The sequence below is a fragment of the Galeopterus variegatus genome, unplaced genomic scaffold, assembly GCF_000696425.1.
Source record: "Galeopterus variegatus unplaced genomic scaffold, G_variegatus-3.0.2 Scaffold4161, whole genome shotgun sequence".
In the NCBI taxonomy this organism is placed as follows: Eukaryota; Metazoa; Chordata; class Mammalia; order Dermoptera; family Cynocephalidae; genus Galeopterus; species Galeopterus variegatus.
In genome coordinates this window covers 32,323-58,022 of record NW_007730272.1, presented here as the reverse complement: position 1 = coordinate 58,022, position 25,700 = coordinate 32,323, and the positions used below count along the sequence as shown (strand labels likewise).

The 25,700-nt window shown below is 35.0% G+C and overlaps 1 protein-coding gene across 2 annotated transcripts in view; it reads right to left on the bottom strand.

The window, feature by feature from the left end:
- SPHKAP (SPHK1 interactor, AKAP domain containing) overlaps window positions 1–25,700 on the bottom strand; it is a 141,854-nt gene that overhangs the window by 94,272 nt on the left and 21,882 nt on the right. For both annotated transcript variants that reach the window (XM_008586870.1, XM_008586869.1), the window contains exon 2: window positions 23,482–23,589. In XM_008586870.1, the coding sequence (XP_008585092.1) occupies window positions 23,482–23,589 (108 nt within the window). The remainder of the gene's footprint in view (window positions 1–23,481; window positions 23,590–25,700) is intronic.

The window sequence follows — 25,700 nt, the reverse complement described above, 5'->3', positions numbered from 1 at the left end:
ATTAATATGTTTAGTATTGGTTATGATATTAATAACAAAGTATGCCTACAAGTAGAAAGGTAAAGACATTCCCCACACAACTGATTTGAAGCAGGCTTAAAGGCCAAATGAATTTTTTTCATAATTATTAACACACTAAGAAAATGTAAGATCCATTTACTTTACATTCTATATATTCATACATAAATGTTGTTTATTATAAATAGGTATAAGATTAGTTTTGTCTTCAAACAAATAATGTGATGTAAATTTCCATGCACTACAGGAATACATTATTTCTGTGTCATCTTAAATGTCTTGTGGTGCTTTGTATTAGGCAATCTCTAAAATATTCACCATTAAGTTTGAAAAATGCTTTTATAAGCTAAAAACCTAAGTGAAATTTCCTAGGCAAATTAATTTCCCTTTCAGTTTCCAAGCACACGAGCAGGGCTTCAGTCCAATTCTTCACCTTTCTCCTTTTCCTTGATCAAAGAGATCTCTATATGAAAAGTGAGAAAGGGTTAAAATGGACAGAGAAAAAGAGCATCTTTGCAGACAAACTTACTAAAAACAAAAAAAGTTAATAAAATTGAATTGTCATAAAAGTTGCTTGAAGCTCTTTGCGTTGATTGATAAATTGCTGTTACTAAAATAAACTGAAAATATACTCCTAGTTCTTTTGCCTTTTAAGTATTAAAACCGAATGTGTTTTCACAGACTAGGTGTCAGAACAGCAGCAATCTGTTGAGTTAACAGAATATCATGTGGAAGGTCAGTGTGAAATATATATATATATGTAATAAAGGCAGCAAAATTATGCTGCTATAGCTAATTAAGAAAAATATCGCTTTCTTCCAGTACTGCACCATCAAAAACAATGAATAAACCTTTGCAAGAGTCTTAAAATTGGAAGGAGTTTTTGAGCTCACATAGTCCAAGTCACTTGTGAATTTGTGGTGATAAATGAAGTGTCATGCTTAGTTTTAATATCAGGTTTATTTATTTATTTATTTATTTTTTGCCTGCATCTACCTCACATTATTTATTAATGTATTAGACAAAAATTTCAGTGAATTTTCTCTGGTGCAGATATATTTATCCATGAATTTCTGGTTGAAAATACATGCTAATTATGATGACTTCAAGGATATGGGACTAAACTGTCTTGTAGGTTGATGCCATAATTATGTTGTAAAAAATGAATGGCATAAATAAACAATTTGGTCTGCTATCCAATTATTACTACAGAGTGTGACCCAGTTTTAGCTATTCAACATTTGTCATTCTTCAACAGTCCCCTTTTAATATCTAAATAGCTTCTAGCCAACAACTATACTTGTACTGTAAGTCAACACATGTAGTATCAAGGGGAACATTTTACAAATAATTTATTTTGTGGGCTCATTTTGAAATCATGTTCTTTAAGTTAAACAATCGGTGATGTTTAATAAGTTTATAATGGCTGTTCTGGTCATTGAGTGACACCTGTTAAATGCTTTCAGAATAAAATAAACAAAAACATCTCTGAAGTTGGTTTCCATGTATTACAAGGAACCCATTTTTTTTTTTTTTCAGGGAAAATCTTGCCTCTTTCCATGCATATTCACTTGTCAACTTTATGCAAAAATGAGATGTTCTTCTTGGGGGACAGTAGGTGTCTTAACTTTCATGAGAGAATGTTAACTGTATCCTCAACATGGCTAAATGCTAAAGTGTATTAAGCTAACCTTAACAGAAGACATGAAGCTGCTGACTCTGGATTTATAAACCCTGCTTCAGTCATAAACTCAAACACCTCCACGAGCCAGGCAGGTAACACAGAGTAAAATGAGCTAAAAATAAGAACATGTAATGAATTCTAGCCCTGGGATGTCAGTGTGGGGAGCTCTGAGGATTAGATTCTGAGGGAAACAAGAACAGTGGGCAAAAAGTATAAAAACAAATATTTTAATTATACAGAAATTGCCCTAAGGGCATACAGAAAATGAAAAAAAATATTTATTAAAGCAAGTCTACTAAAACTCAGCTGGAGCAAAGAGATCCTGCAGCATTAAAACGAAAATCCACTCCCTGTTTCACTTCTCTTATTTTCTCTACCCTCAGATCAATTTGACAAAAGCTCTTGAAAGATATTGCAAAAAGTTTATGGAAAGATTCATGTTATCTTTCAATTTTATTTTTTTCACAAACTTTTTGAAGTACCCTTTTACTTGGGCATTTGTATCTAAGGAGATGGTGCAATCTCCCTCAAGCTCCGAGACAAAAATTACTAACTGTATCTCACTGGGAACCAGGGGTCACCTGCATTTCATAACCCCTTCAACTTCAATTTGAAGAGGCTAAATTCCTGGAGAATGAAACTGGGAAGTTGGGGACTCCTTTTCTTCACCTAAGCCCTACCCATATGACTGAGGTACTACTCCATATACGGCAGAGTAAGAATACTAGGGCCATGACAACCTCACTCCAACTTGTTTAAGGAAAGATGTTCCATACCAGGAGAGGAAAGGCAAGCACAGTAGGATACCACTCCAATCAGTGCTTAGTGTGGTAGCTCAGAAGGTTTTCTCAGGAGAAAAGGCAGTACACAGAAAAAGAGAACTCTGGAGATCCTAAAAGGAGTTAAGTTTATTTGAAACTGAGTCTGGGGAAGCTCAGGCCTAAGGAAACTCTTAAAAACAATAGTGTCTTTTAATTAAGAGCAGCAAGCAAACCATAGAACAGCTAGTTCACTTAAAAAAGAACCATATGCAATTTTGGAGTTGAAAGTATAATAACCAAGGTAAAAAATTTAAAGGAACATTCAGCAGTATATTTGAGTTGGCAGAAGAATAAGTGAACTTGAAGACACATTGATAGAGATTATGCAATCTGTAAAATAGAAAGAAAGTAGAATGAACAGAAACTTAGACAAATGTAGGGCACTTTAAGTGCACCAACATACATGTAATGGAAATATCAGAAGGAAAGGAGAAAGAGAAATAAGCAGAAAAAGTATTCCAAGAAATAATATTGAAAACCTTTCCAAATTTGCTGGAAAATGCATATTTTTTCCTCTTAACTGATTTAAAAAGGAACAATTTAAAAGCAATATGTAGATATTGTGTTTTGGGACCTATAACATGTAGAGTTCAATACATGTGACAATAACATCATAAAAGAGATGAATAGAAGTAGAGTTGTACTGGAGTGAGAAAATAACACCAGATGGTAACTTAAATCCACAAGAATAATTGAAGAGACCCAGACATTGTAACTATAACAAACTCTATAAATATGAACTTCCTCTCCAATTTTTTCTCAGACTTTTTAATGGGCAAAATTATAATGATGTATCGCTAAGTTTGGATAATAAGAGGGTACTTCAAAATGCTCATGGAAAGATTTATACTATCTTTTAATTCTATTTTTTTCATGAACTTTTTGAAGTACACTTGCATATGGATGTAATATGTATAAAATTAGTAACATATGATAAGGGAAGAGGGAATAGAGCTACATAAGATAGTAGTATTTCTATCTTACTGAAATTAAGTTCCAATGTTTTATGATGTAAACTGTAAATATTAGAGCAACCACTAAGAAAATAATTCAAAAAGTATAGTAAAATATCACTACAGGAACTAAAATATTATACTAGAAAATATTCACTTAATGCAAAAAGAAGTTAAGGAGGAATAGAAGAAGAAAAATGATATGAGACAGGTAGAAAACAAAAAGTAGAACAGTAGATGTAATTCAACTATGTCAGGAATAGCAATAGCATGTGATTGGATTAAACAACCCAATCAAAAGGCAGAGCTTGTAAGACTGGATAAAAAACAAGGTCTCATTATATAATGTCTGTAGGAAACTATAGTTTCAAGGACGTAAATAAGTTGAAAATAAAAAGGATAAAATAATACATCACACAGAGAGCAACAATAAGAAAGCTGGAGTGGCTATACATATATCTAACAAAATAAACATTCAAGCAAAAAATGTTTTACAGATAAAAGTGAACATTTTATAATGACAAATGGGCAGTTCATCAAAGTTACAGCTGTTATAAACATATAAGCACCTAACAACAAAACCCCCAAATACACGTAGTGGAGGCTGGCAGAGGCAAAGGAAAAGCAAACAATTCAACAGTAAGAGTCAGGATTTTAATAACCAACTTTCAGTAATGGATAGAACAACTAGGCAGATACTCAACAAAGAAAAAAAAAGACTTTAATGACACTATACCCAAAGTAAACTGATGAAACACTTCACTCAACAGTAGTAGAACACACACTCTTCTCAAGTGCACATGAATCATTCTCTAGGAAAGCCAACATATTAGATCATAAAACAGCCTGAGGTAAATTAAAAGGATTTAAGTCATACAAAGTATCTTCTTTAATAACAATGGAGCAAAATTTTAGGAAAAATAACAGAAAATTTGAGCAAAAATAACAGAAAGAAATTTGGAGAATACATGAATATGTGGAAATTAGACTACTAAATAAAAGATGGTTCAAAGAAGTCACAAGAAAATTTGAAAACACTTTGAGATGGAAGAAAAAGTTAACACAACATACAAAAACTTATGGACTGCAGCTAAAGTAGTGTTTAGAGGGAAATGTACAGCTGTAAATGTTGATGCTTAAAAACAATGATCTGAAATCAACAATCTAATCTTCCACCTTTAGACACTGAAAAAATATGAGCAAAGCAAGTGGAAAAAGGAAAATGTTATTGATTAGAGCAGAAAGTAATGAAAGAGAGAATAAAATAAAATCATGAAAAAAAATAAACAAAACCAAAAAATTGTTCTTCAAAAAGACCAACAAAGGTAACAAAATTTTAGTCAGAGTGACCAAGAAAATAAAAGATTCAAATTACAAAAATCAGAAATGAAAAAGGAGACTTTACTACCTACCTTACAGAAATAAAAAGAAGTATAAGAAAGTGCTATAAACAATGGCATGCCAACAAATTAGGTAACTTAGATGAAATAGACAAATTTTGAAAAAGACACAAACTACTGAAACTGACTGAAGAATTACAGAAAATCTGACTAGACCTATAACAAGTAAAGAGATTGAATCAGTAATCAAATAATTCCTCACAAAGAAAAGCCAAGAACCAGATATTTTCACTGATAAATTCTACTAAACACTTAAAAAAGAAAAAAAAAAAAAAAAACAACCGACCAATTCTTTACAAACTTTTCCAAAATATGGAAGAGAAGGGAACAAGTCCCAACTCATTCTAAGAAGCCAGTATTACTCTGACACCAAAACTAGAAAAAGATGTCACAAGAAAACTACACACTAATATTTCTTACAAATACAGATGCAAAAGTCCTAAATAAAATACTAGCAAATCAAATTTAAGAATGTATAAAAACAACTATACATGAATAAGTGGCATTTATTTCAGGAATGCAAATTTAGTTTAAGATCTCCAAATTATTTAATTTAATACACCACATGAATAGGATAAAGGACAAAAGCTATATGATTATCTTAATAGACACAGAAAACATTTGATAGTATTCAACAGTCCTTCATCATAAAAACAGTTAACATTGTAGGAATGAAAGGGAACTTCCCCAGCTTTATTAGAAAATGTGACAACTCAATGTTAAGAAAACAAACAATGCAATTAAAAATGAGCAAAGGATCTAAATAGACATTTTTTCAAAGAATACATATAAATGGACAATAAGCACATAAAAAGGTGCTCAACATCATTAGCCATTAGGGAAATGAAAACCCAAACCACAGTGAGTTACCATTTCATACTCACTAACAAGGCTATTATCAAAAAGACAGATGATAGCATGTTTTGGTGAGGATGTGGAGAAATTGGAAGTTTCATGTACTGTTGGTGGAAATGTAAAATGGTGCAGCTGTTTTGGAAAACACTCTGGTAAATGGTTACCAGGCCAGTTGGTTACCAGACATTCTTTTTTTTTTTTTTTTTTTTTTTCCTTTTTGTCTTTTTTCGTGACTGGCAACGGATTGCAACCCTCAGTGTCGTGCCCGTACCGGACCGGGACCAGCAATGGGATCGCAACCCTCGGTGCTGCACCCGCACCTCGCTCAGCCAGTGAGCAGCCGGTCTGTATGTGGGATCCGAACCCTCGGCAGGAGCGCCACCGCACTCCCAAGTGGCGCACTGTAGCAGTGCGCCACCGGGCCAGCCCCAGACATTCTTTAAATGGTTATACCACATGATCCAGAAATTCTGCTCCTAGGTTTATACTCAAGAGAAATAATATTATATATCCACATAAAACTGTATACGAGTGTTCTTAACAGCATTACTCATAATAGCCAAAAAAAGTAGAAACAGTGCAAATTTTCCTCAACTTATGAATGAATAAAGAAAATGTATATTCATACTATGGAATATTATTCAGCAATTAAAAAATGAATTATTGATATATAACATGGACTGACCTTGAAAATATTATGCTAAGTGAAAGAATCCAGAAATAACAAGACCTATACTGTATGATTTTATTTTTATGAGCAGGCAAATTTATAGAAAAAGAAAATAGACAAATCTATAGAGAAAGGAAGTAGATTAACAGTTCTTGGGGCTGAGGAGAATGGTGTGCTTGGGAAGTGATCATTAAGCAACATGGAGTTTCTTTTTGGGGTAACAAAAATGTTCTACAATTGATTGTGGTGATGAATCCACAGTTATGTGAATATATGAAGATACTTCAAAAAGTCCATGGAAAAATAGAATTGAAAGATAATGCAAATCTTTCCATGAGCTTTTCAAAGTACTCTCATACTAAAAGACATTGAATCCTACACTTTAAATCGCTGCATGGTGTGGTATGTGAATCATATCTCAAGCAAGGTGTTGATAATAATTGACTCACTTTTCAGACCTGTATCACTCATTTTGCAAGACAGAGGGTTAAGGAGGGGGAGAGAAACTAGTAATACTTGGCCTCAGTTTGCTGGCTACAGCAGGTGCAGTGGGGGTTGTTGGTGAGCTGTTGAGTGCATACCTCTCCCCAGGAAATGGCTTCTGCTCAGTTCTAGTTGCTTACTGACATTCTGGAAGGGAGAAAATAAGTAGAAACACTGCTGTCAGGTCTGCCTTTCCAAGAGAAGCAGAAATATGAATTTTTATTTTAAATCTTTGGAAATACGGTCAACTAATTTAAATATGTAAAACTACCATGAATGTTAATACTGTGTGATTTGTCATACAGATGAGTTTTGTTTGCGAATGTTCATCCTAGGTATTTGTCAGATATTTTAACTTTTAATTCTCTGCCATCAATTACTTGTAAAAGTTTAGTGGAGAAGTTTCTAAATCTGTATGATCTTCTTATTTCTTCAGATCCAGTGCTTCTTGATATTTTTTGGGGTAATAGAAAATGATAAAAAAAATGCATATCCCACCCTCACACATACACTCAATATTTCCATATAATTTTAGGGGTTCACAGACCTCCCAATATAAACTCTTAGTCTAGATACAGTAAATCTTCCTGGATTAAGCTAGCTCATAAAGAGTTTATATGTGGACAACAGAAGTTGGATCTCCTGAAGAACGACCTTCTTTGATTGTACTTTGGCATTTGGTCATCAGTCCCCATTAGGGACATTTCTGAAAATAGCTGTAGGAATGTCATTTCTGTGAAGATAATATTGACTTAACAAATAAAATGAACAGAATTATGGTGCCTTTCTGTGAAGATTCACAGTAAAAACTTTCCAAAGGTCTCAGAACCAGTTAAGAGTGGGGTTGTCCCAGAGTAGGTGGTAAACTTCTGTCATGTAGTGGATTACTCATTCCCACTGTAAGTTGCCTACCATTGAGCACAGAACAAAACTTTGTACTATTCTAAAGCAAGGGTTTTGTATACCAACCATCCAACTATGTTCCTGACGTTAAAATAGAGCCTTATTCTTAATTTCCCATTAGTTTTGTTTGCTCATTTTCTTAATTTTCTCATTTTGTTACGTTTCATGACACTTTTCATCTGGGGGACTCTTTTTTGTTGCAACAGGGCATGGCTGGTCTAAAGGAATAGGTAAAAATACCAAATATATTTGGTAACAGAGCCTCAAAGTTATGTTTAAATTTACCACAAAGAGCCTCACATTATCAAATCAGCAATTTCTGTTGTGTGTATATTGGGTAGGAGGGTAAGTTGGGGACCAATGTGGACCACAAGGGGGAGGATTCATTTGTGCTTATTACTGTTGTTAGAGAACATCGTTATCAGACAGTCTCAACCTGCCTTTCCAGTGGTATTTCCACCTATTCATTTCTATTCATACTAACTTCCCTCCAACACTATTCCATGCATTTACTCCATGTTTTTTACACTTGGAACTTTGTTCAAAGTATTCCTCCTGCCTGGTTTTATCTTCTCTGAACATCTCCATGTATCTAAACCCTACACACTTTATGAGACCAGTTTCAACTACAGTCCATAATTTTTTTTTATTTTCCTACTGTAACCAACTCAGACTTAATCTCTTTTCACCCTCCATTCCTAACATGAATTTTTATCCTCTTCCTACCCACAACCTTCCACACTGTGCCAAAGTCATTTGAATGTAACTTTGAGTTTCTTAAGACGCAGAGATCCATTTTTCCCATATTTTCATACCCCTCAGAGATTCTAGCATAGTAGTTTGCACATCATTAATACCTGATAAATCCCAGCTGGATGATTAAGTGTGGGTACGGACTCTTCAGATGACTGAGGACAATGTTGCTTTGGGTTGGTGGAACATACGTATCAGATCTTAATGACATTTATACCTGTGGACAATATAACTAGGTATGATATGAGAGTAATTCATATACAAACGTGTGACAATCTTGAGTTTGTTAGAAACAACCAAAAAGCTAAATAAATATCTAGGAACTTTTCAGTAATACTAATTTTGTATCTTCAGCATGGATTAGTAAGGCAAATCTTTTAAGCCTCAAATAAACATGAAAATCCTATAATAAAAAAAAATTGCACCTGTTATGACCTTTTCATAGAATTATTAAAATAGTTGGTTGGGGGAGGGAGGTACCTACCAGAGCATTGAAAAAGTACCAAACTCACTGCACTAAGAGCTAATGGATTTGGACTTCAGACCTGGCTTTGCTACTGATTTATGCTGTAGCCTTGAGAAATCTCTTCTCTTCGTCACTGTTTTGTTTTCCCACCTGAAAATGAATGGAACGGGCACTATATCTTCTTTGATTTATTACAGCTCTTGCGTTCTGCAATTTCACGAATGGAAACTCAGACACTTAGTTTGGCAGAGCAGGAGAACACTTGTGCATTCCGCTTGTTTAGCATATGGTGTAAATACATTCACCAGTTATTTCATTTTGTTGCTACCAGTAGGCTCTGGCAAATGAATATTGTGAGTGTGTTTCCAATGTCAAAGTGTGCTAGTGTCAAAATGTTTTTTTATTGGCCTGGCATTTTGCACAGCACACTAAAACTCAGAACAAAGATGGTGAATCAGCTTCTTTGAAATTAATATCCAGCTCAATTAAAAACAAGAGCCATGGTCTTGAATTAGATACTGAACTGACTCAGCAGACCCTGGAGGAATTATGTGATGCTGGGGGTGGCAGTGGGGGACTAGGAATGTAATTATTCATACCATTGGAACCTTAAAATAAATCTAGGAATTAGGTACTGCAGAAGATTGCAGGAGAAAAAGATACCAGTGGCTTTTCAAGGTTCCCAGAGTCTTTTTGCTTTTCTTTTTGTGTTTGTTTGCTTTTGATTTTTATATATTAAATATTTAGAAGAAATATGCGGGGCTTTAGGCAATAAAATAATGGCAGTGGGGCTGAAAAGCCACAGACAAAATTGAAAAAACAGCTTTGATAACCAATTTGAGATGAAGCGAGAGAGAGAAACAAGTGTGATTCTAAAGATTAAAGCTTGGGAAAATGTGCAGATTACAAAACCATCAATAGAAACGGAAAATTTGGGAGGAGAAATATTTTTGGACATTTACCTTTCAGTCGTGTTGAATTTGGCGTATTTTTGAGATGTTCAGGTGGGTGTATCTCACAGGCATTTGGAAGTAAGTCTACAGTCTACAGATGGTGGTCATTAGCACGTAGATGTGGCTGGAGCCAGTAGATATGGGCGAAATGGCCCAGTGAGAGGAAGAAGAAATCAGGCTTTGTACAGACTTTTGGGGAGATCCACGTTAAAGTACCAGGTGGGGAGAGCAGAAATCCAGAATGAAGACAAATGTAATAATCCCAGAGATAGAAGAAAAATTAGAGGAGATAATAGTGTTCTGGAAGCTATGAGGAAAATAGCTAGTTTTCAGAAGCTGGGTGGGGGTGTGAGTTAAGCTAGTTCTGCCAAGAGCTATGTAATGTACCCAGTAGAGAACTGTCACTGGATTTGGTGACACTAATAAGAGCAATTTTAGCAAAATGGTAAGAAACGTAAGCCAGATAGTAGGGACAGTATAATTGATACTGATTTTTTTAGTTTGGTAGTCAAAAAAAATAAAATAAAAAAGAATGGACATAGGATGGGTGGTTTAACGGTGGGGGGGGTGAGGGTCAAGGAAAGTGTTTTTTGTTTTGTTATTTTAAAGGAAAGTTGGAGAAACGTAGTATTTATAAGGATGGAGAAGTGTGTACAGGAATATAAACACGCAGTGGTGAATAGTACTTCTACTTAGAATGATAACCATTTGTTCTCTTTTATGACAAAGCAATTTTGAAGGAACATGATACTGAAGTAATTGAGAAACCAGCTGTCAGTTCCAAATAAAGTAAGAAATGCAGGAAACGACAGCGAATTTTTGCAGGAATTAATCTAAAATAAAGAATGTGAAATTTTTCTCCCTGAATTGTCCCTGAATGAGAAATACTTAAAAGTTTTAAAAGTAATGCTTTTGCATAAACATAGGTGGACTGAAAAAGTCAGTAAGAATTTATGAGGCAGCAAGTGGGTAACAGGATCGTCTAGGCTAAGGAAACACTACGGGCAAAGGAGCATCAATGTTAGAAGAATGGCAATTATTGTAATGAAACTGGGGAAAGGGTGGTGACAGGGAGAGAGGGCTGATCAGGAGGCAAAGTGTGGACCAGGCCAATACAGAGGGTCTTGAATTGAACGCTTAGGTGCAAATATACCTACTGGGTTTATTTTTTATCTTTTGGATCATTCTTTATTGGCTGGGCTTTCATGAGATAAAATTGTTTAATTACCAGAAAAACAGTTTCAACATATATATATATATATATACACACACCACACAGGGTTATAATATATATATACACACACACACACACACAGGGTTATAATATATATATACACACACACACACACAGGGTTATAATATATATATACACACACACACACACACAGGGTTATAATATATATATACACACACACACACACAGGGTTATAATATATATATACACACACACACACACACAGGGTTATAATATATATATACACACACACACACACAGGGTTATAATATATATATACACACACACACACACACAGGGTTATAATATATATATACACACACACACACACAGGGTTATAATATATATATACACACACACACACACACAGGGTTATAATATATATATACACACACACACACACAGGGTTATAATATATATATACACACACACACACACACAGTATATATATATATATATACACACACACACACACAGGCACATATAAACAAATTAATATATCCAATTAAATTCCACCTACAGATGCTATGGACCATACAGTGTGCCTGGTGCTGTCTAGAATATAAAGTGAGAACTGTCTCTGGTCTATAAAAAAGTGTAATATCCAGTATGAAAGAGCAGAAATTCTGCTCTGCTTTAAGCACTTTTTCATTTCCTAATAAACCTCCAGGGTGAGCTTGTCTCATTTTTATGAAAGTGAGAAGTAATACTCCACAATATTCCAAGCTAGAAAACAAACATCCTAAGGTTATTATTAACCAGGTCCACCTTTCTATTTCTTCTTCTATTTATTTATTTATTTATTTATTTTTGCCTTGAGAATTTAAGTTGTAAAAAACCAACCAAACAAAAATATCAGCTGTTACTTCTAACTAGTTTTCCTAGGATTTTGGAAGAACTGATTAAGAAAGACATGTAAATCTAACAAATAATTCTGCTAAAAAGAAATAGAAAATTATGTAGTCAATATCCTTGAAGTTTAAAAGTATTTTAATGAGAAACATTTTTGTTGATTTTTCTCAATTGATAGGTTTTCTGCCTAGAGGAAAATTGCTATAATAGCAGGAATTGTATAAAATTAGAAACTCAAAGCTATTCTGAGCTATTTTAATAATGTATTATTCTGTCAAAATGAATTTAAAAAATAGTTCAGAAATGATATAAACACCCAGGTTCTAAAATCACACTCAGATCTATTCATCTGGATGCATTTTTAATAGCAGAAATGTCAAAATACATAAAAACTTCATTATGTATTTGAAACACAGGCTTACATACTAAAATAATAATCTCTTACTGTTTGGGGACCTGGATCATGGGGATCACTGACTGAGCACTTATTATCAGAGTACCCCACCGCTCAGTACAAGTCTCTTTCTCTGTCTACACACTCTTCCTGGTTGGCTAGGTTCTACTCTCCGAGGGTCACCCTGAAGACTCCCAGATCTGTATCTCTTGCCACAATCTTGCCAACAACTCCAATGTATACACACAACTACCTAATTGACTTCTTCACTCTGATGACTAAAGGACATTCAGCATCATCTCCAACTTCCCACTTCCAACCCATTCTTCCCTCCCTTAGTCTTCTCCTTCATGCTAAATGACACTTTCATCCACTTAGGAGTTCATAGCAAAACCATTGGAGTTATTCTTAATTTTTCTCTTTCCTTCACTCAATCCTTTAATACATATGTCCTTCTTAATATATATGTACAATTTTGTAGCCTACTTTTTATAAGCAGTTACATTATTCTTAAATATTTTTTGCAAACCTGCTTGATAAAGGATGAATAAGTCTTCATAGATATCCAAATTTTATTTAACTGTTCTTACACTGTGAGGCATGTAAGTTCTTTCTAAGTCTTACCATTACATGATGTTAATTTTTTCTGAATACTTACATGGTGCTAATCATGTGCAGGCACTGTTCTAGCATTTTACAAGTATTAACACATTTAATCCTTACAACCCATGAAGTAAATACTATTTTTCAGATGAGGAAAATGAGGCACAGAGAAACTAAATAACTTGCTCAAGATTACATAGGTAGAGGGGTCCTAGGCAGGAGCTGAGGGCAGCGTCCCCCACTCAGAAGCAGGTAAGAAGCATGCTAAAAACACCACTTCCATGTGGGTGCCCCATTACAGCAACCACCACAGCCACAGCTGCTGCAAAAGCATCTCAATGCCACAGCAACTGCCACAGCTACTGTGCAGGTAGCCGGCCAGAATGCCAGACACTCCACTGCATTGACACAAGGAGAGACCAGAAAAAGAAGAGGGCATCTCTCTCCTCAAAGCCCACCCCAGCATAATAGAAGAAGCAACTTCTCTACCAGATGACCAGACATCAAGGTAGAAATACTAGGAATATGAAAATCCAAGAAAATATGACACCACCAAAAGAATACAGTAACTCTCAAATACCAGACCCTATAGAGCCGGAAACTCTTGAAATGACCAAAAAGGAATTCCAAGCAACAATCTTAAGGACACTCACTGAGATACAAGAAGACTCAGTTAGATGACTTAATGAAATGAGAAAAAAAAATCCAGGATATGAAGGAGGAAATTTACAAAGAGATTAATAACTTTATAAAGGATGCAGCATAACTCATTGAACTGAAAGATTCACTCAATGAAATAAAAAACACAACCAATAGCTTAAGCAGCAGGTTAAAATGAGCACAAGAAGGAATTTCTGATCTTGAAGACAATTCTTTGAAATAACCCAGGCAGAAAAGAAGGAAAAAAGAACTTTTTAAAATGAAGAAAATCTAAGAGAGCTATCAGACAACCTTAAGTGCACAAACATTTGAATCAAGGGTGTTCAAGAAGGGGAGGAGAAAAGGGGAGAGTAAAGCATGGGAAAGCTATTCAATGAAATAATAAGAGAAAACTTTGCAGGTGTAGGAAGAGACACAGACCTTCACATCTAGGAGGTTCAAAGATCCCCAAACAGATTCAACCCAAAAAATCCTCTCTGAGGCATATTGTAGTCGAACAAGCAAAGCTCAAAGACAAAGAGAGAATCTTAAGAGAAACAAGAAAAAAGTGTCAAGTCACCTATATAGGAACCCCTATCAGATTAACAGCAGACTTCTCAACAGAAACTCTATAGGCCAGAAAAAAATGGGATTATATATTCAAAATATTAAAAGAAAAAAAACTGCCAACCAAGAATACTATTCCCAGCAAATCTATGCTTCAGAAAAATAGTGTATTTTTCAGACAAACAAAAACTGTGGGAGTTCACCACCACATGACCAGCTCTGCAAGAAATCCTTAAGGAAGTCCCTCATTAGGCATTTGAAAAATGATAATCACTACCACAAATACACAAGAAAGAAAAAAAAACCCCACTGGTAAAACAAAAAAGCATATGAGAAAGAGAAACTAAAGCTTACCACCACAAAAAAAACCCATAATGACAATGAAAAAAAAGCAAACAAACTCTCAGTCTCTTTGGAAGATGATAGGGAAACAATTCATTTTTCTAAAACTAGTAAATGGGAAGAGTCAAGCATTTATCCTGTCTTTCCCATATGAATTGTTCCTCAGGGTACAAGGTGGGAACATTTCTGTCTAGTGAAGTATCCCAGCTAGTAAATAAATAAGAATTAAAATCATTACAATGTGGTATTTTTGCAATCCGTATTGAAATAATGGATTCACCAAATGATCATCAATGACTGCTAACATTACAGAGAGGCGATCAGACATAACGGGCCTCCTGCAGTAAGAACATGCACCTCTGAAGCCAAATCTAACCTGTGTGAGACCAAGCCTCAGGATCCAGCAACCAATCATCAGGAAATGCAAGGGGTGGTGGAACATGTTAAATGACACTACAGGGATGGAGCCAGAAAATCCAGACCTTGGGAAACTCTGTGGGGTTAAGGGGAAATATTAGACAAAGGGGAAATCTATACATTAAAAGAAACTTAAGAGACAGCTGACATAGCAACCAATGCAACAAGCAGAACTTGTTTGGATCCTGATATAAACAAATCAATTGTGAGAAATAAAGAGGGAGGGGGAGAGAATTGGAGAAATTTAAACATGTTTAATGTTTGACTATATCAAGGAATTATTATTGATTTTTAAAATGTGAAAATTTTGTTTTTGAGTAATTGGCATTTTACTAGCAATAGTTCTGTTCAAACTCTGTTTTTTCTTAATTCAGTCTTGGTAGGTGGCGTGTTTCTAGGAATTTATTCATTTAATCTAGATGATCTAATTTGTTGACGAACAATCATTCATGGTATTCTCTTAAAACCTGTTTGATTTCTGTAAACTTGGTTGTAATGACCCCTCTTTCATTTCTGATTTTAGTTATGTGAGTCTTCTCCCTTGTTTTTTTTTAGTCTATCTAGGTACAATTTTGTTAATTTTGTGGATCCTGTTAAAGTACCAACTTTTGGTTTAATTTTTTTTTCTATTTTTTCCTATTTTCAATTTTTTAATCTATGCTTTAATTTTTATTTTTTACTTCCTTTGCTAAGAATAGACTTAGTTTGTTCTTCATTGTCTAGTTCCTTAAGGTGCAAAGGTGATTGTTGATTGGAGATCTTTCTATTAATGTATGCATTTGCATTAAATAAATTTCCCTTTTAGCCAAAAAAAAAAAAATACATAACTAGAAGAAGAGGAACTGTGTTCAAACCAAAGCTGCATGACTCCAGAACCCATGTTCTGAATCAGTCCACAGTGTTGCCTTAGAAGCATTGCTTTCCGCATTAACCATGTTTTACACCAGCCTGCATGTAACTCTGGTCATTTCTTTAGAATTTATTTCAAGAGATAGATCAACAGGAATGAACATCCTAAATGTTTTGGATAGGACATATTACAAAATTATCTTCTTTTATCAACTTACGGTCCCAAGATCAGTTGTTGAGAGTGACTTCTTTATTGCACTTACATCAACATTGGGTGTTATAATTTCAAAAACATTGAGCAATTAATTCAGAATAAATTGTATAATAGCTATAGTTGCATCTTTTTGATTACTAGAGAAGATGATTTTTACTCCTGTGTATACTAACACTTGTATTTTTTATTTTCTGAATTTTTTACGTTTGGCTTTTTGCCAATTTTGCTGTTAGAATTTTAATTTTTCATATTGAATTGTGGAAACTGATTATGCATTGAGATCAATACCCTGAGTTTATCAGATATACTGCTTATATATTTTTTAACAGTTTTCAGTTGGCTTTTCATTTAGTTTACATTGTTTCTGGAGTGTAGACATTTTAAAATTGGTGTTTCCATTGCATCAGGCTCAAATAGTCACATAAATAATCACCTATATTTCTCTTTGAATTCCTTTTTATATTATAAATTATTGAAAATCTCTCTTTACTTACCTAATGCTTAGATATACATTGCAATTTCATGAGCCAGTAAAAAAAAAATCAATGATCTTAATTTTATTAAGTTGAATTTTAAATTTTCAATGAAAATAAACTTGTGAAAATTTTTTCTTTAATAGTTTTAGAATCCAAGACATTGATAAATATACAGACTGGCTCTAAGGCCTATACTATATATAGTATAGTATTAACATACTCCTCCTACTACTCACATACTATGAATGAGCACTGCATTATTTAGTACATGCACTTTAGATGTAGACTTCAAATTATTGTAGTGAGTTCTTATTATTTTATGTTGCCTTGACATCCATTTTGAATACAGTTTTAACTTGCTCATAGCAGAAGCAGGGCTCGGTTACCCTCTACACTGTTTCTGGTTCTGCATAATATCCAAATGGGTCAAACTGGTGGCCAGAGATGAGAACTTAGAGGCATCTTTCTTGCTTAGCAGACTGAGCTCCCCACTTTCCCTCCACTTTCTTTAATGGCACCATTCAGGCATTTGCCTTCACACTTAAAGTGACCCACCCATTAATCCCTTATACATACTCCTAGTTGTCACATGCTTTCTGGCCACCTAACTCTTCCTTCCTGCCTCCAATGGCCCTGGGACAAAGAATTATCCTCCCAACTCAATGCACCCTCCCTGTCCAGGATCTATAAGTAATAAATCTTTGAACTTGTTTCCTAATGTGGTGACGTATTGAATTTGTTTCTTCCATCTGAAAAACCAGGGACTGCCCCAGGCCAGACTTTCCTTGGGAACCAGGGAGAACACAAGGTCAGATTTCCAGCATCAGAGTGATGGTCAGGCAGGCATAAACTGGACGTGGATCAGACAAGAGCCACAAAGGTGTCTGCCAGTATAAACAAGTTTCCTGAGTGAGGTTGCAGGTCATACAGCTGGTCATTGTGTTGTGTGCCAGGTTAAAGAAGTATCCTGTGAAAGGCACACTGTGAACACCCCATGGCCAGGTTCCTTTTATTTCCCATTTGGGTAGATCGCTAACCACTCTGGTACTGAGCCCTACTTTAGTTGGGAGCTCTCAAAATAATCACTTATTAAAAGCTCCTTCTCAGTTATATTTATCACTTTTATTGGTTTATGTTTCTTACACATAACCTTCATGGATATGGAGCTGTCTAACTAGACAATGGATGACTTTAATGGCTTTAATGGGTGACTCTTTCCTCTACAATCCCTTTGTGTCCTGCTTCCCAATAGTGACCTTTCTGATTCATCAACTCAGGAGCCACTGCACAGGATGAGGTGAGGACAAACAGACAGGTTATAGGCATCCTGCTCTACTTCCCTCAGCACAGCCTTGCTCTGTTTTATCTACAGCTGGATTAAGAAGCAAGCCTCCAATGTAGATTCCTTCTGGACCCCCTAAGGGGGACGGGCATTAAAACCTCTGGGAGTATGTTTTGGTGAAAGAAATAGAACTTACCAGAACATCGTTTTTTGGAGAGCAGTACTGGATGAAGTTGGCAGGAATAAGCCCCTAGCAGCGGAGGCTTAGAACTCTCTCTCACCCCCAACTCCCCAGGAGGCTACTTGCTCAAGTAACTTCCTAAAGTGAGTGGGTCCACTTAAATATGGAGCTTTGATTTTGCTTGGAGCCTGGCTGACTTCTGCCGCTAGCATTTAATATTTTTTAACTTTTCTCCAGGCAGCATTTAGTCTCTCTTTAAAAACCGTTGAATAAATATTTAAAGAAAATCATTGTGCAATGGGTACTGAACTGAGTAAGCCTCAAAGAATTTCTGCAGGTCTGGGTTCAGTCCTCGTTTTACATATTTTTGTTCCACACTGAAGTACGTAGGGATACAGGGGCTTCAGGTCTGCAATTTATTCCCAAAATTTTTCAAAAAACTCATATATGTATATTTACACACAAACACAAACATACACAGAGAAAAGGATAAGGCAAATGTAGTAAAATGTTAAATTTGTCTAGGCATTCTTTGCACTTTTCTTACAATTTTTCTGGGAGTCTAAAATTAAAGAATCAAATAAGTTCCAGGCTTGATTTTTTAATTTAAAGAAAAAAAGCATTGAAGGCTGATTTAAAACTTGGTAAATATCTGGACTAGACAATTTAATATGTCCTTCACAGTTCTATAATCACATATTTCCTTGATCATAAGACTCTAGATTCTTCCATAGAACAACTTATCAAGTGAGATATTCATCTCTTAACTTTTTTTTTTTTTTTAGGTTTCAGAATAGACAGGCTGTAGACGTATTTGGAAAAATAATATAAAATGTCATTTTGTCGTCATCGCCACTGGGTTGCATTAGCATGTGAGACACACAGAACATCTGTCAGACTTCTTAGTTTTGGAATATTATGTGTGGCATGTTGAAGACTTCTTGAGAGCTCGGTTTACTTACTTACAAATTTAAGGCAAATACGTTTTTAATAGCATGATTTGTGAATTAAAGGGCATGCTAGAAAGAGAGTACAATTTGTTTGAAGGGTGATAGCTGGGAGTCTTAAAATGATCCGTAAGGAAAGAGCCTGACAGTAACTCTGAATAGAAATAATATAAACGGTTAAGGTAATGTTAATGAAACATTAAAGCAAAAGATGGTTCCTGAAAATTCAAATATTAAATTCTAGTAAACAGCAAAAAGCAACAGAGGACTAAATAGAACTAATTTAATTTTTAATTTTTTTTTTCCTTTTTGTCTTTTTTCGTGTCCGGCAACGGATCACAACCCTCAGTGTCGCGCCCGTACCGGACTGGGACCGGCAACGGGATCGCAACCCTTGGTGTTGCTCCCACACCTCGCTCAGCCAGTGAGCGGGAACTGGTCTGTATGTGGGATCCGAACCCTCGGTGGGAGCGCCACTGCGCTCCCAAGCGGCACACTGTAGCAGTGCACCACCGGGCCGGACCTAATTTTTAATTTTAAAAAAGTCAAGGGTACTGAAGAATCCAATTCCTACCACTTACGTTAAGGACCTCTATTAAGATGTGTCAGCTGTTGGGCTTTGGAGATTGGCTTCCAATTCTATTATCTTCCTTCTCATTTTCTTTCTTTTTAATAATAAGGTTTTTTTTAAAGAAACCCTGAAGGTTAGCATATGAATATATATTTTTTTTTCAGAAGGGCAAATCAGAAAGAAAATTAAATTATATAGTTTGATAGGAGCATTCTATTTAGAAAAACATAAGCACAGTTTCATATTTGATATCTCTTGGAAAACTATTAAAGGTAACTATAGGGGGGTCTCTGAGCCAGACTTCCCAGCTAGGCTAGCAGCTCTTGTTAGATGTTTTTATCATTTTTCTGGTTGCTTCAAACCACTCTTCATGAAGACTCTTCATACTAGCTGTGAAATGAGTGCAGTTTATACTGAAGAAATGACCAAAACTCATTGTCTGATGCCTGAGAACAAGTTGCTATACTCAGACATGCACACAACATCCTGGATGTTTTCCAAGCCTGAGTTTGTCCTTCAAAAATATATATATATTTTTTCCTTTTTGTCTTTTTTCGTGGCCGGCAACGGAACGCAACCCTCAGTGTCGCGCCCGTACCGGACCAGGACCGGCAACGGGATCGCAACCCTCGGCGTTGCCCCCACACCTCACTCAGCCAGTGAGTGGCCGGTCTGTATGTGGGATCCGAACCCTCGTCGGGAGCGCCACTGCGCTTCCCAAGCGGCGCACTATCACAGTGCGCCACCGGGCCGGCCCCTTCAAAAATATTTTTAAGTGAATATCTTGAATTTAGAAAACATTGATACCACTGAGGTACTTAGTTCTAGGAAACCACAAATCTAAATACCTGGAGTTCGTTTTAATAGAATATCAAACCAGTCAAAATTAGATATGAAAAAGTCAGCTACTAATTTTGGTCAGGAAGAAACAAGTTAAAGAAGTAACTTAGAGTAGGATTCTCCAGCATTATGGACATATTATAAATGAATATGGAACTGCCTTGCTACAAGTTCTTCAGATTCTGTTTGTGGCTATTTGTAAATAGATGTAGGTTTGTGATGATTTTCTGAAACTTTCTTTTTCTTAATGGTTCATTTCTAGCCCAGAAGTATATGACTTTTTTAGAAGTGTTCATTCTATTTCATTTATTTATTTTAACATTTTCTTCTACATATTTGTGGGAGATAGTGTATAATTTCATGCATATACTGCACAATGATTCACTTAGGGTAGATAGCATGGTTTTGTACCCATTAATCCACTACTTCTGTCCCCCAACCTCCTCCTCTCCCAGACTCTGGTCTGGGAACCATTATTCTACCCTCTAATTCTATGAGAACCACTTTTTTTTTTTTTTTTTTTTTTTTTTAGATTCCACATGTGAGTGAGATCGTGCAGTATTTGTTATGCTGTGCCTGACTTACCATACTATCCGGAACACACCCGATCTTGTTTGAAACTATTTTTAATTAAACTTTAATGAGGAGACTATTTTATATACTGTCCTTCCCCACCCCAAGTTTTATTATTTTCATGCTGATACGGAGAATTGGTTTTGAAAAGGAATTAAGTACTTCCTCTCTGGCCATTTTGGCTCCTCCTTCTGTGTGGCTGTTTTGCTCAAGAGTTCCTTGTCCTGCTGCACCACCCTGTAGTTCATTTCTCTTTCTCCTGTAAGTAAAAGTTTCCCCTCAGCAATGCACAACTCTGTACACTTGAGTTTCTGCTCCACACCCAAGAGATCTGAGCCAAACCAGAAAGAGAAAGGATTTGGATTTTCAGAAAAGTGACTACAGAGAGATTAGGGCCAGTTTTTCATAGAAATCCTAAAATTTCTTTTAGGTTAAGAGTCATGAACAATTTTTTTAATGTTTTATTTTATTTTTTTAATTGACAAGTAAAATTGAATATATTTACCATGTACAACATGATGTTTTGAAATATATATACACATTATGGAATGGCTAAATTGAGCTAATTAACATCTTCATTACCTCACATAGTCAATTTTGTGTTTTGAACACGTAAAATCTACTCTTAGCATTTTTCAAAATTCAATATATTGTTATTAACTATAGTCACCATGTTGCACAATAGATCTCTTGAACATATTCCTCCTATGCGACTGAAATTCTGTATCCTTTGACCAACATCTCCTCAAATCCCACCCTTCTCACCACCCCAGTCCCTGGGAACCACCATTCTACTCTACTTTAACTTTTTTAGGTTCAATTTTTATGTTCATGTCAGTTTCAATTACTACAAACTATTGGGAAGAAACAAATCTTCCCATATGCCTTTTATTTGTATTTAGGTTTCCCACTTTGGGGAAGAATAGGTAGAACCATAAAGACAAGAGGAGTCCACTCAACCCCACTGATGTCATTTGACACTATAATGGGACAAAAAAATTAAGAGGGTAAGTCATGTCGTTTTAAGTCCGAATTTGTGTTTATTGGGATTAGTAAAGAATGGGGGAAGAGTTTTCTTACACATAGGAAGATCCAATGGTAATCTTTAAATTTGGCTTTAAAAGTTTGTATTTCTAATTGTAGACCTGCAATCCAGGACCCAAAACATAAAGTTTTCAGAAGACCTCTTTGCATTCACTGCACAATTTTTAGTGCTCGACTTTTATGCATTCCCCAAGTGGGAGACTTTCTGATACAGGAGCTGCTTGGATGATAATTCTGACCAAAGTGTGTCCAATGACAGATTTTACTCTCCATTTCTCTCCCTATTACAATTTACAGCTATGTAATTAGAGATTCGTATCAGTGAATCCCTGAATTTTCCATCTCATCTCAGAATTGAATTTGCAAAGTAGCTATCACTATTAAGTTACTTGCCACCTAATCTTTTTTGTTTTCCCTAAGTGATCGTAGCCAGCAACTAATTTTCTGGACAAGGAATCAAAACTACTGAAAGTAGCAGAATCATAATCGTTTACCTAAACAAAGAGATTGGCTTAAGTCTGTTGCATAGACTCTGCATTTCTTGTGCTATGAGACTGCAGCATGAAATGTTCTACATCCTCTGTCTGCCAGTTCTGGTTCTGTAGTTCTGCTCATTATATATAAAAAGCATCCCATCCCATTTTCAGCTTCCTTTTTTTTTTTTTTTTTGCTTTTAACAGAAATGCTGGCATGCAACTTACCTCCAGGAATAGCTCAGAGCTAATGCTCTCAATTTAGTCGTGAGAATTACATTACATTCTCTCCTCTTTGGAAACACTCTCCCCCAATCTCTGTAATAATGACCCCATAAGAGCTAGTTGATTTCAATCAAAAGGAAACATATAGCTTTGTAGAACATATAGAAAGGAGCATATTTTGTAACGATATCTACTCACATTCTAAGTTGTAAGAATTATATCGTTTATCTCTAAGAACATCTCTTCCTTTGAAAAGGAAGAGCTCAGCTCCAGTATATGAAAATGTATGCCTGTTTATTTCTTAGGTTGAAAAGGTTTTCAAATAGTGACTATAACTTACAAGAATAGTGGAATATTTTTACACAATATTCATGTAAGAAAATACCTACTGGCAAGGGTTATAAAATTTATTGAAGAGAATCCAAGAAAGCTGTTGAACTTTAAATTCAAATTTTTTAATTTCTTTAATAAAAGAAAGCTTTTATTTCTCATTATACAATTCTATTTTGAATCTTTTTCTCAGCCATTTTTGAAAATATGAATTTTTTTTTCTTCTCAGAGAATTGATCAGATTATTTTACCTGTTAAAATGAGTAAAACGGGAGTAAAAACATTAGCTCTGTACATTGCTATGTTAATAGTTCATATAAACCAGTTACATATTTTCAAAAGAATATTTTCTCGACCATGTATTTAATTAATTATGAAACTTTTGTCCTAAACCCTGGTACACATGCCTGTGTCCTTGCTTATAAGATAATATCCTGAGATATCATCAGACAACATCCTGTATACTTACAGAAGCACAGTTTTCAGATTTGTCTTCCACAAAACCAATTTGGCAGGGTGTCCTCTGATTCTGCAACCAGTAGTCTGTTGATTCCAGCAGGCTATTGCTGCGAAGAACCTGCAGGAATGGAGAAAACCTCAGTGTTTATTCCGTAAGCCTTTCTATTTAAACAACCAGCTCTTTTTTAAAAAACCTGTGTTTTCTTTTCCTCCCAGCGTATGATATTACGAAAAACTGGCAAGACAATAACACGACTAAAATGTGTAAAATATTCAACCAGGGATCAGCTTGAGAGGAATACAGTGATATTTCTTCTCTATCAAGTTCGACACCTGGAAACATCAATGCATGTATATAACTTTTGTATAATTTACAATCAAGTAATTGTTTGAGGGTACAGCTCAATTAACAGTGGAGATCAAATCTTCGTTTAGAGTTTGGGTTCTTTCACACTATGAATATTTTCAGTTTAAAAAATGTAGTGTCTTCCTTTTGGTGTAATATTGATCCTTCAGTTCGTCAGCTCTGCTGAAACTGTGAAATAAGGTACAATTTTTTCCAGAACACCTAAGGTATTACATTGTTTAAAAATTATTTGAAATAATAAAATTACATTAAAATAAGCATTTTCCATGTAGAAATAGTATGGTAAAGCAAAATGAATTTGAATACATGAATTAACAAAACCAAATATAATTGTAAATGCCTTATTTCTAGGCTTGGATTTTAAAGCAAGGAAGAACAAGTGTATTTTGGAGCCAGTATATCTCTAAGATGCAATCTTATAAATAACCAAATGATTCAACTTTTAATGTGTCTTAACAGTATCCAAATATTGTATAAAATTGTTCTCATCTTGTTTAAGATTTCCAATGCTTTCCTGTGATCCACCACTTTATTAAGGTACATGTCTGCTAATATTTGGTTACTGCTTTCACTTAACTAACATAGCAGATTTAATCAATTTGGTTAATGTCACTAAAATAGAATGACACTTCAATTACATTTCATTTGTACAAGAAAGGATTATCTTCTCTTATTCTGTAAAAATAGAAATATATTAATTTCTATCTCTGAAAAGAATTAAATAGATATCATTCTGACCTATACCATTTTTGTATTAGGTTAGTGATATATAAAATTTTCCCCACTCAATGTTTATCATTAGTAAGAAATGACAAATTTTATCATTCTTTTCCAGAACAGTACTAAGAGACACTTCATGGTTGAGCAGGCAAGACAATGATGGGCCTGGGTTATTACTGCAGACTAATGTTGGCTATGGAACTTCTCAGTTCTCTTAAAGATGTTACCTAAACTTTAGTTCTTAAAGTGTGGGCTGGGACCCCCTAAGGGCTCCAGAGATCTTTCGGAGGGTGCAGTGGTCAAATTATTTTTATAATAATACTAAGATGTTATTTACCCTTTTCACTCTCATTGTCTGATGGGTATTCAGTGGAGTCTTCCAGAAGCTGAAAGCATAAGCAGACAGAAAAGCCCAGCTGTCTTCTACTGAGCCAGACATTAAGGAGATTTGCAAACATGTACATTAAAGTCACTCTTCTCACTGAAAGGTTTTGCTTCATTTTAGAAAACAGATATTTTTCATAAAAATTGGTTATATATGTTAACATGTTTATTATTATTTTTAAATTATTTTTTAAATAAATTATTGTGGTTTTAACTTGTTATTGTTATTTTAAAATTAAATAAATAAATTGAAATATTTCTTAGCTTTAATTTGTAATATGACAAACATCAATAAGAATAACCCATATAAACAAAAGCTTCATGAGGTCCCTAGTACTTTTTTTAGAGTGGAAAAGGATTTTTAGGTCAAAAAAATTGAGAACTGTTGATCTGGATTAACTTTATTTAAAGTAGAAAAATGGCTCTAACTTCATATCTCCTCACTGCCATTCACTTTAATTCCCAGCATAGAAAAGGGTTTAAGAGCATGGGTATTTGTGGTCAAGCTGGGTTGAAATCCTGTCTTAGTCATTTGTAGCAGGGTGACCTTGGGGAGCTGACTTAAACTCTGAGTCTCAGTTTCCACACCTGTAAATGGGGGTAATAATAACCACCCGGTGTGATCATTGGGGGTATTCAGTGAGATGACAGGTGTGAAACACTGAGCTATGCAGATGGCAGATTATCCTCTCAGAATATATATATTTGGTTAGTATTTGGAAGGAACTGCAAAGGACAATAGAAAACTGGATGCTTTC